This window comes from Suillus subaureus (assembly GCF_016647635.1).
Source record: "Suillus subaureus strain MN1 chromosome Unknown BJ212scaffold_62, whole genome shotgun sequence".
Lineage (NCBI taxonomy): Eukaryota > Fungi > Basidiomycota > Agaricomycetes > Boletales > Suillaceae > Suillus > Suillus subaureus.
Genome location: NW_024538618.1, coordinates 88219 through 110508, shown reverse-complemented (window position 1 = coordinate 110508; position 22290 = coordinate 88219). Strand labels below are relative to the sequence as shown.

The window sequence follows — 22290 nt, the reverse complement described above, 5'->3', positions numbered from 1 at the left end:
TCCAAAGGACTTCCAGAGGCTGGCTACTCTGGTGGAGAGTGCAGGAGGACTTCTGGAAGAGTGTGGGAAATGTCTGGAGGAGCACAGGAGAATTCCAGAGGAATGCAGGAAATGCTCAGGAGAGTTCCCACTGCAAGGTAATACTTCTACAGGAAACAGGATAGAAGGATAGGAGGTCCGGAGTATGGAGGACAGGAGGTCTGAGGGTTAGGAAGAAATAGGGGCTACATCAGACTTTGTCTGATGTAGAAGCAAACAGAGGTAGACTACCCTTAGGTAGAGTCAGAGAGACAGGAAGTGGACCAAAGTCTAGAGAGAGGGTAAGTGCCGGAAAGGCAAGACTCCAGTCTAGGGAAGCAATCCCTAGACTTGGGACAGAGACATAGGGGACAAATCTGAAGGTCCAGAATTCTGGCCTAGGGAATCCTTCCCTAGGCCTTATGGAAAAGGACAAGACTCAGATGGACTGAAGTCCAGAAGATGATTGGGCAGATCTAAGGTGTGAGGACAGATCTAAGATGATATTCAGACTGAGGACTCTACAGGAGTTGTACAGGGGTTATATACTAGAGGATATCCAAGAGGATCAGTAAGCAACAGAGTAAGGCTATGTATAAGCATGTGGAAACACATTGGTAAGTAAGATGGAACATAAGTAAATGAACTCAGAGATGAAACTAGTACAAGGATCAATCAGCAAGATGGAAACAGAGATAACCAAGAACTGGAAAGGTGGAGATGCCTAAATGGGGATAGGTGCAGGATCTTGGATGGAGGGTGGGAATAGGTCCAGAGATAGTAACAGTTAATATCCAGAGGTCTGGAGATCTGGGGATCTGGAAGGTAGGGCGGAAACAGGACTGAGATATGTGAGGTGGTGGATGTAGTCTGGAATCCGAGAGGAGGTAAAGTCTGAATGTCTTGCTGGACAGAATGTGCATAGGGTGGACAGGATAGGGGTGTATGGATCAGACTAGTAGTGAGGATTTGGAGGTCTGGAGCTCAGGGGTAATTCCATAGCAGAGCTAATCCTGCTTAGATATGGAGCACACAGCAGAAGGGGATCTGGGAATGAGTCAGATATGGGGTCTGGAAATAGGTCTGGAAAGCGTGGGAATATGATGGGATCTATGTCTGGCATATGGGATATGACACAAGGGCATGATATAGATTCTGGTTAGTTAAGCAGTTGCCCACAGTTACATCACAATATCAGGACAGTTCAGTGAGATGCATGCATGCATAGTGGTAGAAATGACCACCCATTGTGAAGGATGCCACTGGGGTGTAAATGGTGTGGACTTGCCATGGTAGCATGATTCTATAATAAAGTGTTTCAGAATATGTCTCCCATTATTGAACACCACCTACAACATGTCTCCAGGGAGGAGTGTTATCACTTCAGCATCACAATGCACTCTGATCCAAGACTCATTTTCAGTAAAGTTGCCTAGCCTAATGGCAAAGTCTTGAAGGTGCTTGCGATCATGGTGTCGATCCTTTGGGCATAATAAGACCCAGAACTTCACCCCTACATCCATTATTAACCACATCAAGATCCCCTCAGCATTGTGGTGCAGATATGTGATGTATCCAGCATGGTGTACAAGCCCCCAGCCCTTGACTGTGAAGTTTTCTGGGTGAACACTTGATGTGATTGGGATGTCATATGTGTTTTCATTCCACCCATGTGTGATGCTGTGATTGATATTTCTTTAAGAATTAGATGTCTAATGTGAGAGTATGATGATGCATGTGACTCACCTCACACAGTCTGGCAACAACACCTGTGCAAGTGGTATGTCTAAAACACATTGAATTTCATTTGGATCATTCATCACTTGAAAGAAGGACTTCAGTACTCCTGCTTTTGTGACTTGTGTATGATCGATAGAGTGTGCCATGACATCTATGAATGCTTTCAGTCACTTCCATGCATGTACAAAGAGGACTGATGCTACCATGAATCCATACAGCCCTATTTGGGGAGATTGCATATTGTTCTTCCAGGTATTCAAGTGTCAACTTGACATCTTGGTCATGGTGCCCAATACCTCTAAGTGCCACAGACTTATTCTGACTCAGTGAGTTCCCAATCATGTCATGCAACTTGAACATTGGGATGTCAAGATTTGATATGTGCATGGTGAATTGTGAATCTGGTGTTGAGGCTGGATATTGGGCAAGATATTTGATGATCAGGATGTTGACTGCAGCGCAGATGTTGGTGTTGTAATGATCATATACTGTCAGGAGTATTGTGGTGTGGCCATCATTCCATGTTACCTGTGGACTATTCTCATTAACCTCCTTCCCTAACAGTCCCACAGTCAAATCTTTCGTTCTCGCTGCTGCCATCCTTGCTTGTGCAACAAAAGTTTAGTATCAATGCACATTGCGGCGTGATCTGAAACATCACAGTAGAGTCCATTGAGATGGTGCTGATTGCATGTAGTATGGCTCCTCTTCAATTGCTATTGTCAATAATTGATGATACAGAGCAAATGTGACATTCAAATGTCATTTATTTTTAGTGTAAAGAAGGTTTTGATACAGTGATGGTTAAGAATCAATGATCCAGAGTGAAGCCAAATAATGGTGGCAGAATTGAGATGTATTGGATTTAGTCATCAATGCTGACATAAGCTGAGCCACTGATGTACCTTCATGGTAGACACACTACTGTACAAAGCACTCTACACTAGTGGAAGCAAGTAGGAGTGATAGATATTTCAGTTACATATCTGATGATTTCAGTAGATGTCATGCACTCTGAATGTAGTGATGCTGTCATATCCACATATCCAGATCTCAGATCCAATCCTTATCTCATCTCAGATCCAATCCACATCTTATCTCTGATCCTATCCACATCTTATCTCCCTCCAACATCTTGTCATCCATCCTGTCCACTCATCTGGTCTGGTCCACAATTCATCCAAATCCACAACCAGTGCTCGTCTCTTTTCGGCAAATCCCCTAACTCCAGTATATCGGCTATCTGTATATCTGTCCTGCTCCCTGACCCATTACCTATGTTTCATTTCCATTTCATGATTTGTGATCTGTTTCTACTTACCAATAGACTATCCATATGCTTCATACATAGCCTCAGACTCTGCTGATTGATCATTCCATTAGATACCTATAGTATATAACCTCCTGTAACTTTCTGTAGTACCTCAGTTCAAATATCATCTTAGTTCTACTCATTCCTGTCCTCCAGACTTGAGTATCTCTACTCTCGTCACCCTCCAAGACTTAGGATTGATTCCTATAGTCTATCTGTATCCGCCTCTGTCTCCGACAGTCCATTACTGTTAGTTTCTAGTCTGGACTCATCTGGATTAGCCCTACAATACTTATCCCTCATCTGGAAGTCATCCAGATCCACTATGCTACTCGTCCGACCTTCTGGACACGTTAGTCTTGCCTTCCTGAAATAAGGGGCAATACTTGGGTAAGGGGCACAGTGCATGAGCTGAGGCCGAAGCCCTTCAGATCCAGTTATCCCTTGAGTATGACCTTAACAGATGCACATTGATGGACATCACTGTACTTGAACATTCAGGGAAGAGCATAAAAGCTGTATTAGATCTGCTATACGGTTTTATAAAGCACACAGTTGCTCAATCTCTGTTTGTGATCACATGGGGAAAGCACTGTGTGGCTTAAAGCATGAATGTCTGGATGCTCTGTGAAACACATACTATTTCTTGCTCTTTCATGTTTCTCCAGGGTAGAAATCAATCCGATCTCATGTGGACTCTCTGTGGCAATTCAGAGAATATATGATGATGTTGCAGAAGAATGCATGGGGTTTCAGAACAACATTGTTGAGTGTAACAAAGTTGGTGTATTTTGACCATTGTGAATATTTGTGCTATATAGTTGCATTCACAGTGGGTGAGTGACAATGCATCGTTCAGTGGAGCTATGATACATTCTGAGGCATTTCATATTCACTCAAATCTGTCCTGAGGAAATGACACATGCACAGTCATGAAGGATTCCATTAAGCTCTATTTTTCCATTCATAATGCTATACACTGATATGGATTGATCAACAAAGAAAGTAAGGGATTGAGTACAAATGTATGAATTCAACGCATGGAGAGTCAACTGGAGGAAAGAAACTATTGAGCCAGTGATCTGCCTGACATGTTCATGAACCACTCCTACAGAATCCATTAAGTTATTCTGGTGTTGAAGGAGCAAGGACCCTCACATCTTCATCAAGATTTGATGTGTGACTGGTGGGTGGTTCAGATATGGCACTGAACTTGCGCATTCCATCTCCAGTCTCCACATCAACCATGTCAACAGCATGAACAATGTCCTGACTGTCATCTTCAACATTCTCTGACACATTGGTAGCCTCTGACTGAGATGACATGTGCATGTGAGAGTTATCATTGCTCTTGGTCCATGCACTGATGTCATGGACAGCCCCATCATCATCCACAGGACTGGGAAGTATGACATGTGCATCGGATGTCATCACAGATCCTGATAGTGTCTCATCACAATCATTATCAGCCATTGTGAATGACCTGCATGGTTTTGATGTGAAATGTACCTCAATAGGAACACCCACAACCTGTGCAGACCCACTGTTGACTGCCTTGGTATGCGATCCTGCCATAGGTGGTTGGATGACAGGCGAGGAGGGATGATGGAATGACTGAGCATGATTGGCCCTACATCACTTCAGATATCCTCAACCACTGTCAGCCTATTGAGACAATATGATTTGTAAGGAACAATCATCACAAAAGGGTAATTACAACTGAGTGATGTCTCCTTGGGGGGTGATACCACTGTGGAGGTGGTCCTCTTGTGTTTTGGTATGCCCTGATCCTTCAATTCATCCAATAAATCTTGCATTCCAGAAATCACCATGTCCTCAAGCACTAATGATATGGATGTGTCTCCATCCCAATCATCAGATTCACCTTTAGCATCTGGATCATCAGAGTCAAGGAAATCTTCGAATGGCAGAACCTTCAACCATGGCAGCTGCTTGTTAACCATCATACTATAAGGAGAATTAGTTGTGCAATTTAGGCATGGAAATACACACCTAAGAACAGGAGTTGGCAGTTCAGGAAGTGGCCTCAAGCCAGGGTTGCTACTTTCCAACTGACCCTCACATGATGCCTTCCCAAGTTTGTGGAACAGATGGGAGAGGTACTCTGGATGTGTGTCCACATGGGTCAGCGCAGAATAAAGATGTGTCATCCTGAGTGCCTCCCAGTAGTCCACCTCATTATTGATGTCAAAAGCCGCAGGATGGTCCAGAATCAGAAGTCCCTCAACATACCCATGAATGGGAGTCTCCATCAGCTGTCTGAATTGAAGCAAGATCCATGTCCCAAGTTTGAGGAACACTTGTGAGTTCCCTTTCTGAAGCACAATGTGATTCCATTCCTCCCAGTCTTCAAACATCGATGGAAAGTCAGTGTCCTTGAAGTGTTGAAGATCCTCCTGCATAATGTCAGATGACACATTTGCTGATGAACATCTAGGAACAGCTGACAGCAGTGACTGGTGGTAGATCTATATGAGACTGTCCATCCATCACACTACACATCCGCTGCAGAAAATCATAAGAGTTCATTGGTCAATGTACTAGCAAGATGTAGGTGAATATAAAACTGACTTGAGACCTTCCTGCAGGCAGCAAGGTTCATGTGACCATTGGTTCTGATACTTCTGTCATATTTCAAGCACTCTGTAGAGGAGAAGGGCAGGCAGCATCACCAGATTCAACCTTGTTAATGCAATGAGTTAAGAGTGAATCAACATATGGATTGACAAACAAACATCAGAATCATCAGACAGTAAGATCATCTTCCCTTTGCCCTTTGTGTCAGCCCTGATAGCACCAGACTGTGGATGCATAGCCATTTGTGATGTCTGTATTTTGACATTTGCATTGAGATCCTGAGAGACATTCTTGACCATGCATGTTCCTTGTGATATATAAGCATGCTTACCTCCTCCTCCAAGTCAGCCACAATGATGATTTCACTGATTCCTGTTGTACCCTGGTGAAAGGGTGAATCCTATCAATTGTTACTCCTGAATCAATACACTAACCTCATCATCAGAGTCCAGAATAGTAATCACCTTTTGTTTGGCCTTGGTGGTGGTGTTTTTTGATGGACAGTTGGAATGACCCTGATGTATTGGACCCATCCAAATTGGTATGAGGTTCATGTATGTAGATTGAGACATACCTTGCTGGATTGTCGATCTGACATTGCACTTCCAATAGTATGCTGAAGACAAACTGATGTTGAAGACATGTAGACAATGCACATGACACTAACCTTGTTTTGATGGACACCTTTCTGATTTCTCTGGCCTTTACATGCATCCTCATTTGACTCGAACACATCTGCAGCCTGATTGACTTTATCCTCCTCCATGGGCAATGCCTTGCATGGGACCTGCATGATTCACAATATCAGTGAATGAAGTGTATGTCAGATGACATGTACATTTCTTTTGCAAGCCATTCTCACTTTGTTGTGGACTTCTTGTGTCTTGAGTGATATAAATGACATATCAATCACATTGTCATCCCTGCTAGAAGCCATGTGGGCAGCCTAGATAATATTCCATCGCACAATCAGTAACATTCCTGCATATTGACAAACAAACCTGTCTGAGATGACTGCCTTTCTGATTTCTCTGCAAACTCAATCCATCCTCTTTCAGATCAACCAAATCGGTGTGGATAACACAACTTAGCTAGATAGTTGTTAGAACACCTAGCCAATATATGTCTACTAGTCCTGCCTAGCTGCTACACCTGCAAGCAAGAATGTTCAACCTGAGGGATCTGCTGTCTAGTCAAGTTCAATAATCAGTACTACACAAAGGGTCAAAAGTCCGAAGGTCAGAGATCAAGTCCAAAGGTATGGGATGAAGTCTGGTGCACGGGAAATCAGGTCCACAGGTGTGGAGATGTGGAGATGGCAGGAGAGAAAGGGAAAGGGAGGGAATGCATCAGGACTAGCTTGGAGATGCTAGGGAACATCAGATAAATGAGTGACACTCATGTCGGGTCGAAGAGAGCAGGTAAACAGGTATATTGGCAAGGGTAACTCTAAGGACAGGTATGGGGTGACCAGTATCAGGGATTTCTCCCTCCTACTAAGTGGTGTTTGTAATTCTGGTTGCCCAACCCTATATAACTAGCTATGTGAAAGTCCAGAGTCCATAGGTGAAAGTAGTAGTAAAAATGCAGGTCCAATAATATGTAGGTAAAAGGCCATGAGGTACTGCGGCCAGTGGGAATCCATGTAATAATGCTGTCTACTCAATCAGTAATGGGAAGTAACTGGCTATGCACCAGTGGGGTTAAGCAGGACTGGACTGGACATGGTAGGGCGAGTGCACAGGATCTCCAAGCAGGTCCAATGCATCGGAGATGCAGAGATGGCGGGAAAACATTGGAGATGGGTAGGAGATGTGTGGACTGGGTGGGGATTGCAGAATGGGGTCCTAGCAAGCCAGCCTGAACATGATCGTCACATTGGTTGCCTTGTGCATATCATTGTCTTCATTGTCTGAGGATCTGCTGTCAGACATCACAGAATCTATTTTCCCCACTGTGGCCTTAACTGCATTGGTTTCAGAATGAGTGTGATCCTCCTTCATTGCCTGAGCTGCCCCTGCTAGCTTTGGTGTACTTTGAATCACTTGTTGGATTATGGATGTAATCATGTCATCTACTGAATGCTTGTGCTTGATGTTTGGAACGCCACACATGTTCTTCTCATTGCAGAATTCTGTGTGGTATGAGTCAACAGTGACTTCCTGACTATATTAGCATACAATCAGTGATTGGGATAGGTCATATTAACATATGGTCCAGGACAGGTTTGTAGATTTTCTTGCATTTAAAATCATCCCAAGTATGATCCATGTTTCGTAGTGCATTTGCTTGCATGGGCTCAATAAAAGCACTATCATGTATTGCCATAGTGAAATGATAGTCTAGGTGTACTGAGCACCACAACTTGTTGCTCCATTGCCAATTATCGCTCACTTCTTCCACAAATGCTAACAGCATATTGCAGTAATAATACATGATAGATGTGTAGGTGTCCTTGGTGACATGCAGGTCCAGATACTCCATTAGCCTACTGGCGGTCCTTTGATAGATGTTGCGATGGTGAAGAAGGCGCCACATAGCATTGTGGTATTGAGGTGGAATGTTGCACTATGATGTGATATCTCATTCAACACTCAGAGAGATGGCAGACAATAATTACACACTGGTTTTGCATCAATGATAAGTGTTAGTTTAGTTCTGCTGTGATTGATGTGTAACTCAATGGCTTTGGTCATAACCTGTTGTGTCACCAACAGACCATGCAACTTGATGTTGAGAACAATGGGGTTTTCAGTAGTGTATTTGTTGGGATTCATGGTGGATGACATGTTGTGAGTCAAAAAAATAGCCTGCAAAATCATGTGCTGAAATTGTCAAAGCAGGCTTAATGATAGAAGAAATGTGCCAGAGGTATGGTGAATTGACTTTATCAATCATCACACCTGTGAGTCCTCAACACTTGTCAAATCGCAATTATTCAACATGGTGCAATTGTTCAAATTTGGGACTAGTCACATGGTTATATCATTCAACTGACACTTGTATTATGTCATTGATATTCTTGCTGCTGGCTGACCTCACTTCACATTGTTCAAATTTGTGGACGACAAACAAGTTTACAGCTACCCTCAGACCAATAGACCACAATCCATTTTTGTTTATTCACCTCTTTTGTTCACTTGGTACCTTATCATGGAAGTCACACAGTCCAATGCAATTCTGGGATGTTTGGCCCTATGAAATATTGTAACAGGTGGGACCCTTTTGTTTGTCCAGCTTCACAAGTAAACAAAAGTGGGTGAATGAACAACAATGGATTCTTGTCTATTAATCTGATGGTAGCTGTAGGTTTAGTTAACATTAAGGTTCACCAGCATTTTCTGCAGATTGTACAGTAAGTTTAAGATATGGACAAAGAAGGACTATATGTGGAAGTTTCACGCATACTGAACATGCTGCCAAATCTCATTCACAATCTCTTCCACAAGTGCCTGAACCAAAGTCTGGAGCCTCCAAGAGAGTGCAACAAGATGCAGCAATTCAAGGGAAGCTTCAGCAAAAAAAGGCAGATGCCAAGTCCCTCAATTCACCTTATTAACAGTTGACTCCAATTCTGAGTGACAGAGATGAAGATGCAGAAATGAAGATGGACATTGAGTCTCTGGTTCCACTGATTCAGCAGTTGAATAATATACAGGATCCTATCTTGGTATGTACTGTACTGCTGACTATTAGTACATGCTGACTTTGATCGCAGCACTGCATATGCTGCCAGGACATTGGGACATACATTTGGAAGTGCACCAATCCAGATTGTGGAATATTAGCTTGCATTGATATGACCCCAGATGAGCTTACCCTGGTGGTCAATGTTGATGCCAGCAGGTTTCTCTGTCCACAATGTTATAGAGCATGTGGAAAGCCACTCCTGGTGTGTCACATTCCTTTCCAGGAAACAATCAATATACTGATGATGAATGATACTAGTAGAAGCTTCGGGGATATTCAGTAAGACAGGAATAGTTGTGTATCACATCACATAAATTGAAAGCTGGCAACAACTGTCCAAGTGCTATGACACCCGATTTCGAATGGCTTGAAAGCATGAAGTATCATGGCAACTTACTAATTTTTATAGACACACATTCTGACACCGCCACAGGGAACCTTGTGGTATCTGTAAATGCTGCTAATTCAAATTCAATTCTGGTGCATGAAGTATGTTATTCAGCATGGCACCACATGAAGTGCGTATTGTCATTAATCATTTCTGCCTAGTTGCTACATAACTATCTGGGCAATAATCTCTGGGTCACCTCACAACACATTGGGAAAATCAATACCACCTTGACTGTGGGACCATTCATTTGTGGGATTGTCATTTCCTCCTGTGGTTCAACTGGGAGAGTCAGCAAGAGCATCAAACACCTGAAATGTTTGGTAGAAATGTCAGTGACTGCTTCAATCTTGTTGACATTGTAGCTGACATTGTACACATCAGGAATATCTTTGATTTTGTTTTCTGCTTTGCAGGAGTAATGACCATCAATGCTCTTATCATCTCCACACTCAATTGCTTCATTGAAAATGTGTTCATGTATGACATGGGTATTTGGGCTGTGTTGCAAGCATTATTTGGCCAAGACAAACATGCCCTGAACAATACTCTTGTCATGCTGTTGTACACAGAATATTGGGCTGTGAAGGGCAAACCCAATACTAGGGAGCATATCATCAAAACCTGAGTCTTAGCCTACTCAAACTTCAAGGACACAAGGCCATGGGGTCTTGATATCTATCAATGTCCAAACCCTGTGTGTCTTGCCAGGGCTCACAACATGGTCTTTCACACTGATGGAAAGCAGTACTTTGGGCAAAAATGGCTCCAGACACTGATGAAGACCACATGCTTGAGGTGCAGGTGCAAGCACCAAAAGATTCAATCCCTGTCATGAGTACATCAATGCGATGGTGAAAACCTTTTGCATGTTTGGTACCAATGGCCCCTTAGCATGTCTCAGCAAATTGAGATTGGGATCACACATTGAGTATGTACATTCAACTGGGAGAAACGATATGACTTTACTCAACCTCCTATGTGTCATTTTCAACCCTTGCTATTTCTAGTTTACTGCAGGTTTATGTCATTTGTATGCTGCATATGTTCTAACCATTGACATTTCTGGTAGTGGTGTATGTTCACGTCTTTTCTTTGTTCTTTATGGTTCAACTTTTAGACCTAGTTGGCACATACCATACTGAACTATGGTGTCACATCACAGGCACTGATTCTGACATAACACACTATGCATAGTACATGTCAGGTTGTCATACCTACCTCAGCATCATCTCACATCTCACTAAGTCTATTATAGCTTCACATGTTGTCAAGCATGCTTTGCAGAAATCAAATAATGCTGGGATGTAACTTATCTTGCAAGATAACAACCACCCACAGTTGGTTTGTGAGTGTTTTCAGTGACTTTATCTTGAACATCTGTCAAGAAACATTTGATATTGAAGCAACTCCTTGCTGAACACCTGTAATAGATTTTGTGAGATTTCAAATGCAATAGACATCAGTTGTATGTATGTGGATCACATCACCTTTCGTAACATTTTCACTACCATACCCTTTCCTATGGATGTTCATAGACACCTTTGATAAGATCTATTACATTACATTGTTCAGGTGCACAGCTCAGTGCTCAGCATCACTGAAGTTGATGAGGTTCAATGAATTCATATTGTACCTACAGGAATACTATTATAAACACTTTAATATTTTGCTGGTAAGCCTTTATAGAAACCTTGGTATTTATCTTATCCACAGCCGAAGTTCCAACTGATGGTCAGAACAGTCACAGAAGTGTAATTGTAGACTCATGAAAATGTAGACATGATAGTTTGATGAGACATCCATTTATGGCAAAGTTACTATGCACAGTGTGGGAATGTCATGTGATGGTTGAAATGGTTGAAGTTTGATTTTCATTCTCCATTTCCTCCTTCTCTCACTCTCCCATCATCTTCCAACCTGTTTGTCTTGTTGTAGCTCCTTGTTGGAGTTTTGAGCAGTTGCTCAGACAAGACTTTCATGGTTATTTCACATGTTGGTTCCCTCCTACAATTCTCTCACTATCTTCCCACTGGTCTGTCTTGTTGTAACTCCTTGTTAGGGTGTTGAGCAGTTGCTTGGACAAGACTTTCTTGGTTATTTCATGTGTTAGGCAGCCTTCACAGGCACAGCATCTGTTGTGACAGTCACACATTGGATCTCTCCTTTGACTCTCTCATTGTCTTCCTAACCTGTCTGTCTTGTCATAGCTCCTTGTTGGGGTTTTGAGCAGTTGCTCTGACAGTGATGTTCTCAGTGGTTGCATGTGTTCCATGCCTTCATGGGTGTTAGTCTGTGCTTTACAGTCTTGTGTTGGATCTTTTCCCTGACTCTCTCACCATATTCCAACCAGGTTGTATTGTCATAGCTCCTTGTTGGGGTATCAAGCAGTTGCTCTGACAATGATGTTCTTGGTGATTTCACATGTTGCCGCCTTTGTGGGTGTATAACTGTTGTACAATCACACATTGGATCTTTTGCATCACTCCTCTGTCCTCTTCTTATCTGTTTGTCTTTTCATCACTCCTTGTTGGGACATTGTGCTACTCATCCAATGAGGTGTTTTGTATGAGCCTATGTGTCTTGCACCTTTGTGAGTGTATATTCTTTCTTAAAGTTGTACATGACTTCTGTCACATCATTATTCTATGGTCTTCTTAATCTGTTCCCTATGTTGTCATGTGTTGTCATGACTTCAAGCTTCTTTCACCAATCACAAACTTCTGCACAGCTTGACATGTCCCAATGCTTGACTCAGCATGTACCTGAGCTATTGTGCGCATAAAGTGAGCTTGCTCGATGCCATTCAGCATCTGCAAAGTTGTATATGCCCATTCATGACATCAACATTGTGTTATAGTATGTGAAGTCTACTTTATTGATGAATATCTTCCTGTATCACATATCATCCATGCATATATGAATTGATCATGTATGGACAACATCATATTCAATGATTTTTTAAATGCTAACTCACAGTATTGGCCCACCAGGGTGATTGCACGACATGCCCTGATATTAACACTCCTTGTCCCTCTGATGTGCAGTGATGATGCTGGCTAATACCCTGAATCCAGATTCATACTGGATGTCTGCACCAGGATGGGACACATGTAGCTGACACAAATATCTTGTCACACTGGAGAATGCTTTGATAGAATGTTGATGGTTCTTGATCAGAGGATTGCATCAGCTGAGTTGTGGGTCCTGATTGAATGAGTGAGGATATTTACCAAGATGTATATCCTCAATGCATCACTCAGAGATGCTGCATCATGGGAAGCATGGTTTGAAAGTTCAATTAAGCCATGGTGGGCCTGAGTGTGCAATATCATAATATTAGAGTCACAACTACTAGCTAAGAATAGTACTGATGTCATGATATAAATTTGATATACAGTCACACTGTATTGCTGTCAGTTCCATATCAATGGTGTCCACTGCATCATGCTGTGTAGCACTGACACACACCCTGATCAATGATCAATCAATCCTCTTGCCACTGATCTATTCCACAAGCCACCCAGTTGTTCAATGAGATCAAGCATCACACTACACTTCTGTTGTTGATGCTCAAATTCCTTTGCCTGCAGTTCAGCTCATACTTCTGTGGCTTTGTATGTGAGAATAATTTTATGGATCTGCAACGTCAAGCCTTCAATTGTGGAACCCAGATATTGCAATGTTTCAGGGGCGAGCACAAATTCTGTTTTGGTGTTTGGAGTCACAATACAAGGATTATTAGGCAGGCCAGAGGGACATGAAAGTGCTGGAGGTGGCACAAAGGGCTCTGTGCCTAGAAGTGAGATGTGTGCCAATGGTCCTTCAATGGGCGCAAGAAAATCCACTGTCCCAGAAGTTTTATTTTTGTCAGGAAGATGAGGGGCCATTCAAGAGAGAGAAAGATCAGTGTGAAGGTTGAGGGGAAAGGATGTGAAATGGAAGATGGAGGTAAGAATTAGGATACTGTGTGAGAGATAGACGTCATCTGGTACAGATATAGCAATAATCAGATTCAAGCATCTATTGACTGGTGAATTATTAAGATTGTAGAAGCTTATTCATCCACATGCCTTTGGTCCACTGAATAGGTATTCAGCAAGGGCACAACATGCGTGCCTGCCCACTTTTGCAATGCTTGGTTCAATACAACACCATCATCATCATCTGCATGGAGTCCACTGGTGAGGCATTGCAGCAGGTCTCCAAAATTAAGGACATGGACACCAAAAGCATGGTAGACATAGACAGTATCATCATGTATTGGATCCATCAATAAGACAGGGTGGTTTGCTTGAAGGAGGTCAAGAATGGGTGTGCCCAATGACAAAGGAGCTGTCTATTCCAGCACAGAAATCAAGTCCAAGTCTATGCACTTGTAGACTGCTAGCATAGGCAAGTCCTGAGATTTGTCCTGGAGTTATGTGCATAAGCAGCAATGATACAAAAAATTCAACAACAAACCTGTTTACTCTCCCACTGTGCTTCAACTTTACCATCTTGATAACAGACAATGACAATTCAAAGACATTCAGTCTCACTGTCTCTGGCTCAATCTTCTTCATCATAGGGTGGCAGCAGGTCAGATGGTGATATTGCCACTTCACCCTGTTGTACATAATGCATGGACAGAATGAAGGAAGGTGAAGAACCAATGTACTGTAGAAGAAGAGGGCCTCAAGACCATCATCCATTTATACTTCACCACTGCTTTTCTGAATCAGTGGCACTGGTGTGCAATACACTTGCTGAGGCTGATTTTCACATATAACTCAATCCAAGTATTAATTTGTGGAATGGCAGGAGTATTGACATTGCAATAGGATTGAATTCGAACCACTTGCATATGGTAAGCTAGACGTGATCTGGAGCGGCTGAAGCTCTTGGACTTACATAAGTATTCTCAGCTGTCCCGATCTTAGTATTATGGGTCGGAGAGGGTGGCCCACCCTAGGGCGGCGCGCTATCAGGTGCGCACCTAGTACTATGGCAGTCCTGCGGATGCACCATGCCTACAAAAGTCCAGTAAATAGGGGTGATAGGGTGACGCTTGCAGGGGTGGGCCCGACGCACCAAATATGTACGTCGAGGGGGCAGGTCGATTCTCGAAAGACTGGAAGAAGTGCGGAATAAAATTCGTGGGAATGTTGAAGACGAAGTGGGAAGAAAGCGCCGACGATGAAAACATTTGACACTGGCCACCGCGTACCAACCGCGTACAAGTGCCAATTATCGTTAGTACTTGGTCATGTCAAGAAGTGTTACAGACGACGAGGAACCGCCTGCGCTAAGACCTTCCCCTGCAATACACCGCCGACTCGAAGCTCCGGCTCCCGCCCTTCACTGCAGACTACGACTCGATCAGTACTACTCAAGCCTTGTCTTCACTCACATCTTTTTCTGTCTCAACGCACACCAACACCGTCCATCACATTATTCTCTGCCACCGCTCCCGTAACCTTCGAATCCACCATACCGCGCGGCATGTCATCGATCTTTTTCTCGCGTAGGATATGGTTTATCAGTCGAATGAACAGTCAAAGTTCTGACGGCGGTATTTTTGCTTGGATTATAAGAATCAAAATACAGCGCGTTTGCACCGGATGGAATCCGTTGATACAGATGTATAAGTTGCATCATACGAGGAAGGTGGTTGGGGATACCAGAGTCTGGCGAAGCGCCTGTGACGTATCTTCGAATGCAAGGTACACGCGACGGGGCACTCACTGATCTGGAACAGCGGACTCCGAGGTGTTCTTTCATTAATGCAGAATCTGTAATAGCAACAGCGGTGTACGTCTATTTCCTACTCAGACGGCGCGTGACTATCATAAACTCTCGCCGCCCTTTGTTGAACGATATGGTGCTGAAGTTCATGCGTTAGCCAGTGAAACTGCAACAACAAATATCAGGACTTACTGATGAGAGGATGTAGCTGGGCCATATATGTGATCATCCACATAAGATAACATGATGCAAGCGTGAGCATGATGGCCGTACGAATTGTCCTGCATTCGAGGGTATTAGTAGTTCGGATTTCGAAAAGGTGAAGAAGGCATACGTTTGATGTGGGCCCTTTGGAACGAAGAGGTAGCCACAAGCCATTAGTCCTAGGACTATGGCGAGTATGAAAATCACCGGGATGACGGACGCCATGAAAAGTTACTAGCAGAAGTAGCAGCCTGAAGGCATTGCAGCTGAGCGCAGCAGGTAATATCTTACGTGACACATATCCACTTAAGGACTCCCCTGGTTTCCTACGGTAGTCAACTTGAACCACCGTGTCCAGCATGTTTGCTCCCGCAGGCTGCCAGTGCGAAGTAAGAGGCTTGACATCTCACAGTATTTACTTTCCAGCAAACTACCGTCAAAGAAACTATGAACTCAAAGGGTCTAGCAGGGGATCATCCGTGGTCCACATGTCTTGCAGTGGGAGGGACAATGAGCCTGAGTACTGAATCCTGACTATATACCACTTGGAAGTTTCACAGAGCGCTAACTTGCATAAGTCTCCCCATGCTAGATAGTCCTTTGTCTCCCGAAATCAACGATCAGCTCAACCCCCAAAGATCCCATTCTTATTATGTAATGTTAGTATCTTTGCATAATACGGTATACCGCTCGCATACAACATGTAAGCATAAACCAAGACAACGAACGGAACACACAGGACGCATACATAAAGCACAATGTGACAAGAACAGAACAATCAGTTACAGCAGACAGTCCCAAAGGTCCGTCATCACCTCCAAGACAAACAATAAGAGAGGGAGTGGTGCTACATACAGCAATTATGATGAATGACGAATGACAAAAAAGGTGTTTCTACATAAGCACCATCACCACACGACGGGTCGTGGGTGCATGTTGCTTGGATAAGCGGGAGCAGTGATAAGGACCCATGAGGTCAGTGGTGGCGGTGGAGCGCTGGCTGGGACGTACGAGTATGGATAACCCGACGCGCGTGGGAGGTGATAGAAGGGCCCAGGAGGCGTGGGGGGCTGTATGAGGAAGGGCGCGTCTGAAAATGAAGATGATGTAAGGAACGACGGACGTGCAGCGCTACTGGGAATCCCTGCTTTAACACCAACAGGAGGCGATGGGAGTTCCACCCACCCGCCTCTCCCTGGCGTGATGTGGTTTTCAGGGCCGAAGGGTGAGTCTGGATCAGAGTCGTTGCGGTCTCTGCCTCTGCCTTGCACGGAGTCGGGACCCTTTTGGTCTCCCGTGTTACTGTGTGATGTGGAAGGTCTTGGCGAGTTGTCGGGTGGGGATTTGGAGTGATTGCGAGGCCTGCCTTTCTTGCTAGCAACGGGAGTGGATCTCATCTGGTCTACAATGACTCTAGTCTTGGAGGTCTTGCGCGACTGAGCATCGGACAAGAACTGCGGGAGACGCGTCGATGACAGTCGCGAGGAAGGTCGAGAGGAATCAAGACGGGCGCGAGATGGTGAGCCAGGTGGGGTGATTGAGGTGTAGAACCCTTGGTCGTCCTTTTTCAGGCCTGGAGGAAGGTACTGGTAGTTACCGTTGATAGCTGGAAATACAAAGTTGACTGGGGCGGGAGATGAGCTCGAGCATGAGCTGGAGTCTGGCGAGGAGGATACCAAAAACTTGGACTGCGAGCCTGATTTGGGGGTGAAAGCTCTTGCGGACCCATTGAGAGCCTTGGGTGGAGAAAGACCACGAACATCTAACACTGGGGAGGGTTGATGTACCTCAACATCGGAAAATGCACTCCTTTGTGTAGGTGTGGAAGGGAGCATATCAGAATCGGTAGATGGCTCTGAATCGTATTCCAGCGAAGAGAGCGGAGACTGGGGACGGCCACCTGAGGAGAAGGATTATAAATGATTTGCAAGCAAAGCGTAAATCTCAAACGCACCGTCAAGGTCGGAGGCGGATATAGCCCGGGATAGTTGGATATCCCCAACTAGATCCTGAACAAGAGCAGCCCACTGAGACCTCGCAAACTCGACCTCCTCTTCGTCGACGTCAACCGACAACTTCGTCCAATTAGTATACAACTCGTCCAAGGTGATATCAGGCATGATCGAGTGAGTGAATCCGGAATTCAGTTCATACGATCTCAAAACGTCTTCTGCAATTTGAACACCAATGAATTTGTTATTCAGTGGCTCGGAGAGTGGCCATTCATTCGCAGAGTTATGGGGTAGGGTTGTCGGATCTTGAGAAGCTCCGAATGGTTTAGCTTTGCAAAGAACTGTATAACGGCGTCTCGGACGGGATGTCCTGAGTAGGGAGCCATGGTAATGGGGCGGCTTTGGATGGGAGACAGGTTTTATGGGGACACGACAGTATTGTGTGTCGAAGGACCAGCTGACAGATCCATACCTGATCTCCCACAAGGTAGAAGGTAAAACCTCCCAAACTCCTGTGTTTCGCTCCTGGTTGATGAACGTCTGCATAAAATTGAAGCTACAAAGGAAGCTTCAATCAACCTTGATGAAAGTTAGCAGAAAAGAATGGAAATGAAGAAATCGCACGAACAAAAGAACGAACGAGGCTCATCCGGCAAAGCGCGCAGCAGAAAAGATGAGCGCAGTCTGAAGAAGTACTTGGCCTTGGGAGCCTTAGCTAGTTAATCGACGCTAAGAGGAATGATTATCGGCTTTTTTATCCAACTTGTTAAAATCATTAATGGATATATTGCTTCCGAAACCCCACATCTACTTTGGGGTCAGGCTACGTGTCAGATATCTTGAACTCGGTTAATTAGATTTTTATAAAATAGTCAAACTAACTCACCTCCTGCAGACCAAGCTATCGCTCGTATTGGCGAACCATCACAACTATCCAACTTGAGTGGCAGCAGGCTCACAATCGGGTTCTTCAATGCCAGCACTTCTTCTATCCCACGTAAATTCTCTGCAATCATTCCTCCCGCTCCTAGTATCACTTTGTGCACTTTGCACTCAGGCGAGCATATGTTGTCAGGGCTCAGCGTATCGCATCCAATTACTCTCACTCCCGTCTCCATAAGCTTCTTCGCCGCATCCAAATCCATGAACGGGTGTTCTTCGTAATTCTCTTTGCCCCAGTATTGCGACCACCCAGTGCATATGAGCACAATCACTCCCTCGTGCATCTCTCCCTCCCATTTTTGCATGTCCTCCCAGGTGATCATCTCACGTGCCTTCTTCCCCCTCACATCGACGACCAGTGCGCGACCCACGAGTTTAGTCAAGTCGTACTTGTCCACTGTCAATCCGTCCGCAATGAAATGGTTGGGCGCATCAATGTGGGTTCCCGTATGAGACCCTAGTGAAATAAGCGTCACGTTCGCATTCTGCTCCGGGATAGTGGCAACTTTTGTCATTTCCAGTGTTGGGTGCCCCGGCCATATCGACATCGGGGCTTCTGTCGACGTCGTCAGCGTGTGGGTGAGGTCGATCATCATCGCGGTTGCATACGAACTGTGGGAGCCAGGTGTCTCAATTATGTATGAAATCCTATTATTTTGATATGACTTATTTACGACTTGAAGTTGACTTGAACACATGTTTCTTTACATATGACGGTAACTATGTACGTTAGGAATCGTGAATGACAGGACAGGCCCGCCTGGCCCGGTGCGACCTTCTACCAAGAGGTGTATCTGTTCCCTTGACATTCAGCGGCCCAGAGGAGCGGCACAGCTTCTAAGGACTAAGGGTGACCTGCTGACACCTGAGTTCCGTACGAGTTTCATATCTTCATGGCGAAACGTTTAGATTAGAACATTAGATAAGGTAAGTGAAGATGCACGCGTGCACGGTTCGTCACGAGATCAATATATTTGTATTCACGACAAGATTGTCGTCTACCCAATTTTCTCAGTCCACCCGTACGCCCGTACAGGAGCCCCATCTGCACCGTGTAAACTCAGAGGCACAAGGCTCACATATACCTCCTCTCCTTCTTCAGAATCCCCACCCACAAGCTTCCCCAAATTCGTCAAATTCTCGCAAATCAAACATCCACGACCCAAAAGCACCTCATGCATCACAAACGCATCCTCCTTCTCCTTCCCTCCATCCTGCACTAGAACAGTCTCATCCGGGCTTAGCGTATCAACACCCACGAGCCGTACGCCCATCTCAACAAGCTCCTCGGCGACATCTCTCCCAAAATACGGATGGTCGAAGTACTTCCGCTCGCTCCACCATCCATCCCACCCCGTCCAGAACAGCACTATATCGATCTTCCCTTCCGACCGCGGCCCAAGGGAAGCAAGTGTCCCACGACTCCGATCGAGGCTCTCTCGCACATCCCTCCACTGAATGCACCCCCTCACCTGCGCTAGGTGCCTCACATCGACGACTAAAGCGCGGCCGACGAATCGCTCGAGAGAGAGCTCATGCAGCTTCTGGCCATGGGCGAAGAAGTGAAATGGGGCATCAACGTGTGTCCCCGTGTGCGTTCCGAGCGAGACAGCGTGTACGGTGTATCCGTCGGTGGGGATGTTACACACGCTGTGTGTCGCGAAGGGTGGATCTCCGGGGTAGATGCTCGATTGGGGCGTGAGGGGATGCGAGAGATCGATAAGGGATTTGGGAGGCATCTGTGAGGTTCAAGACGATGTTGTTGGTATGCACGGGAATAGATTAGACTTTGGTAAGTATCTCACATGACCTGGCATAGGGGTTATTCCGGAAAAAATAGTGTTCTTTGCACGTAGATGGATACAAGTAGGAGATAATTATCAGTTATTGTACTCATAAAATCCTCGACCGCTTTTCTTTCCAAGATACTGAGCATCCACCATACGCTCAAGCAACACCGAAGGGCGATACTTGGAATCCGAGGTACCCTTGTAGAGCGTCTGTTGAATAGAGAGGCAAGTATCAAGACCGATACTAATCTCCCGATGAGCGACGCAGACAGTAAAAAGATGATAATTGCACTTACAAATCAGCTATAGAAAATCGTGCGTGACCATCAGAAAGATACAACACATCTCGCTACAGCAACTCACCAAGTTGTAACGGCCCCATAGGATGTGCCATGCCCAACCTGAACGTCTTGTCGATGTCATCACGAGTCGCAACGCCCTGGACACACGACACAAGCGTCAGTAAAACCGATAATCATCCGTTAGTGTCGGATCATCACCTTCTCTAAGCACATGATCGCCTGGGGTGAAATTAAACACACGACGTACAGACAACAGACAAAGGTATTCACCTCATTGATAAACGGCATAAGCAACGCGTTAGACACGAACCCAGGCACGTCCTGCGACGTAGCGACCTCTTATCGGAGCGTGAACAACGGAACAATACATCCCATAAAGACAAATACCTTTCCCGCACGCTTCAGCGAATGCGCGTGAGCGATCTAGCGTGTCTTGTGACGTTTGCACCGCAGATATGAGCTCCACGAGTTTCTGACATTCATACATGGCATCAACACGTCATTCAAAACACAGTAAACAGCTGCATCACCATGACAGGTACAGGGTTGAAAAAATGCAGACCTTAGAACACCTGCCGTCAATCGATCATTACCCATACACCATCCTAAACACTCACCAACCACCCTCCCAGACGCAGCCTTCCCCTCCTCCCCCGCCGCAGATGCCCCCTCGGGAATAACGGCCCGCGCAATCTTCGTAATACTAATCGAAGACGTGTTTGTAGCCAAAATCGCATCCGGACGGATCTTCGCCGCAAAATCACGGAATATAGCGCGTTTGAGGTCTAGGTTCTCAGTTACGGCTTCTACGACCATATCTACATCGCGCATGGCTTCGAGGGCGTCTACGGTTTGGATGCGTGCACGCGCTTCATCTGCATCGGACGGTTGGAGCCGGCCTTTAGACACATCTTTGGCTAGGAGCTTGTCTATGAGGGAGAGGCCTTTGGAGATTTGGTGTGCAGATTTGTCGTGGAGGAGGACTGGGACTTTGGCGTGGAGGGCGGATACGAAGGCGATGCCGGTGCCCATTTGGCCTGCACCGAGGACACCTAGTCGTTTTATTCCGTGTGCAATGGACATCGTGGTTGCAATATTGAACCTGCGCTAATTGTGACAATAGTCTAGATTAATCAATCACAGAGCACGCGACCGTGCGAACAAAACGATTGCTAATACGCAAATGAATCAAATATAACTAACTAATCAAGGCCTACACCACTGGGCCACTAGCCCCATTGAAGGCCATCCTTTATAGAATAATTATTCATTTGGGTGCGTACAACCAAAAACCAATCGTATTAGACCCGCCGCATCAAGCCTACCCGCCACGTTTAATTAGCTATAGGGTGGTTACGTGGGAACCACAGGTGTCGGTATGTCACGGTTAAGTTCTTGCATGAGATTTCAATGTCTCATTAGCATCGTATCACTTCACTATCTAAGTAAAGATAAGATGCCAAAAGACACGATATTGAACTTTGTAGATATCCGCACCATAAGCTGCATCTCCAACCAATCAGATGCTTCAAGGTGCAGGTCGTAACCCGTCAAGTGACTTAAGCGAGAAGGTGGGTTTTTTCAGATCAAGTTGAACAGCCATATATATATATGGTCTGGCCAAGGC

At 45.0% G+C, this 22290-nt stretch overlaps 8 protein-coding genes across 8 annotated transcripts; 1 reads left to right on the top strand and 7 right to left on the bottom strand.

Moving 5' to 3' along the window:
* Positions 1-1367: 1367 nt before the first annotated feature.
* On the bottom strand, positions 1368-2358 carry BJ212DRAFT_1304433 (uncharacterized protein; the record flags this gene model as incomplete). The annotated part of the gene is made up of 3 exons (XM_041333606.1): positions 1368-1698; positions 1765-1804; positions 1944-2358. The coding sequence occupies 3 exons, from the start codon at positions 2356-2358 to the stop codon at positions 1368-1370; spliced, it is 786 nt and encodes a 261-aa protein (XP_041186780.1).
* A 1837-nt stretch (positions 2359-4195) lies between these two features.
* On the bottom strand, positions 4196-8457 carry BJ212DRAFT_1304432 (uncharacterized protein; the record flags this gene model as incomplete). Its single annotated transcript, XM_041333605.1, has 16 exons — positions 4196-4553; positions 4615-4700; positions 4819-4913; positions 4956-5038; positions 5084-5487; positions 5540-5596; positions 5827-5958; positions 6000-6050; positions 6103-6183; positions 6243-6284; positions 6336-6455; positions 6531-6614; positions 6670-6759; positions 7546-7834; positions 7878-8236; positions 8293-8457. The coding sequence occupies 16 exons, from the start codon at positions 8455-8457 to the stop codon at positions 4196-4198; spliced, it is 2496 nt and encodes an 831-aa protein (XP_041186779.1).
* An 812-nt stretch (positions 8458-9269) lies between these two features.
* On the top strand, positions 9270-10374 carry BJ212DRAFT_1304431 (uncharacterized protein; the record flags this gene model as incomplete). Its single annotated transcript, XM_041333604.1, has 6 exons — positions 9270-9338; positions 9387-9494; positions 9539-9560; positions 9768-9847; positions 9908-10077; positions 10131-10374. The coding sequence occupies 6 exons, from the start codon at positions 9270-9272 to the stop codon at positions 10372-10374; spliced, it is 693 nt and encodes a 230-aa protein (XP_041186778.1).
* A 5200-nt stretch (positions 10375-15574) lies between these two features.
* Positions 15575-15902, bottom strand: BJ212DRAFT_1486856 (ATPase, V0 complex, subunit E1/e2; the record flags this gene model as incomplete). The annotated part of the gene is made up of 3 exons (XM_041341177.1): positions 15575-15612; positions 15666-15754; positions 15808-15902. 3 exons carry the CDS (start codon positions 15900-15902, stop codon positions 15575-15577), a joined length of 222 nt encoding a protein of 73 aa, XP_041186777.1.
* Positions 15903-17159: 1257 nt separating this feature from the next.
* On the bottom strand, positions 17160-18252 carry BJ212DRAFT_945892 (uncharacterized protein). The gene is made up of 3 exons (XM_041344418.1): positions 17632-18252; positions 17354-17577; positions 17160-17301 (listed from the first exon to the last, which is right to left on the bottom strand). The coding sequence occupies exons 1-3, from the start codon at positions 18173-18175 to the stop codon at positions 17245-17247; spliced, it is 825 nt and encodes a 274-aa protein (XP_041186776.1). The 5' UTR covers positions 18176-18252; the 3' UTR covers positions 17160-17244.
* Position 18253: 1 nt separating this feature from the next.
* Positions 18254-19388, bottom strand: BJ212DRAFT_945891 (putative cyclase). Its single transcript, XM_041344417.1, has 2 exons — positions 18516-19388; positions 18254-18467 (listed from the first exon to the last, which is right to left on the bottom strand). The coding sequence occupies exons 1-2, from the start codon at positions 19267-19269 to the stop codon at positions 18460-18462; spliced, it is 762 nt and encodes a 253-aa protein (XP_041186775.1). The 5' UTR covers positions 19270-19388; the 3' UTR covers positions 18254-18459.
* A 181-nt stretch (positions 19389-19569) lies between these two features.
* On the bottom strand, positions 19570-20310 carry BJ212DRAFT_1284764 (putative cyclase; the record flags this gene model as incomplete). Its single annotated transcript, XM_041331844.1, has 1 exon — positions 19570-20310. One exon carries the CDS (start codon positions 20308-20310, stop codon positions 19570-19572), a length of 741 nt encoding a protein of 246 aa, XP_041186774.1.
* Positions 20311-20395: 85 nt separating this feature from the next.
* On the bottom strand, positions 20396-21765 carry BJ212DRAFT_1394913 (3-hydroxyacyl-CoA dehydrogenase). Its single transcript, XM_041337159.1, has 8 exons — positions 21281-21765; positions 21194-21225; positions 21051-21135; positions 20934-21001; positions 20862-20882; positions 20721-20800; positions 20692-20694; positions 20396-20605 (listed from the first exon to the last, which is right to left on the bottom strand). Exons 1-8 carry the CDS (start codon positions 21744-21746, stop codon positions 20452-20454), a joined length of 909 nt encoding a protein of 302 aa, XP_041186773.1. The 5' UTR covers positions 21747-21765; the 3' UTR covers positions 20396-20451.
* Positions 21766-22290: the final 525 nt, after the last annotated feature.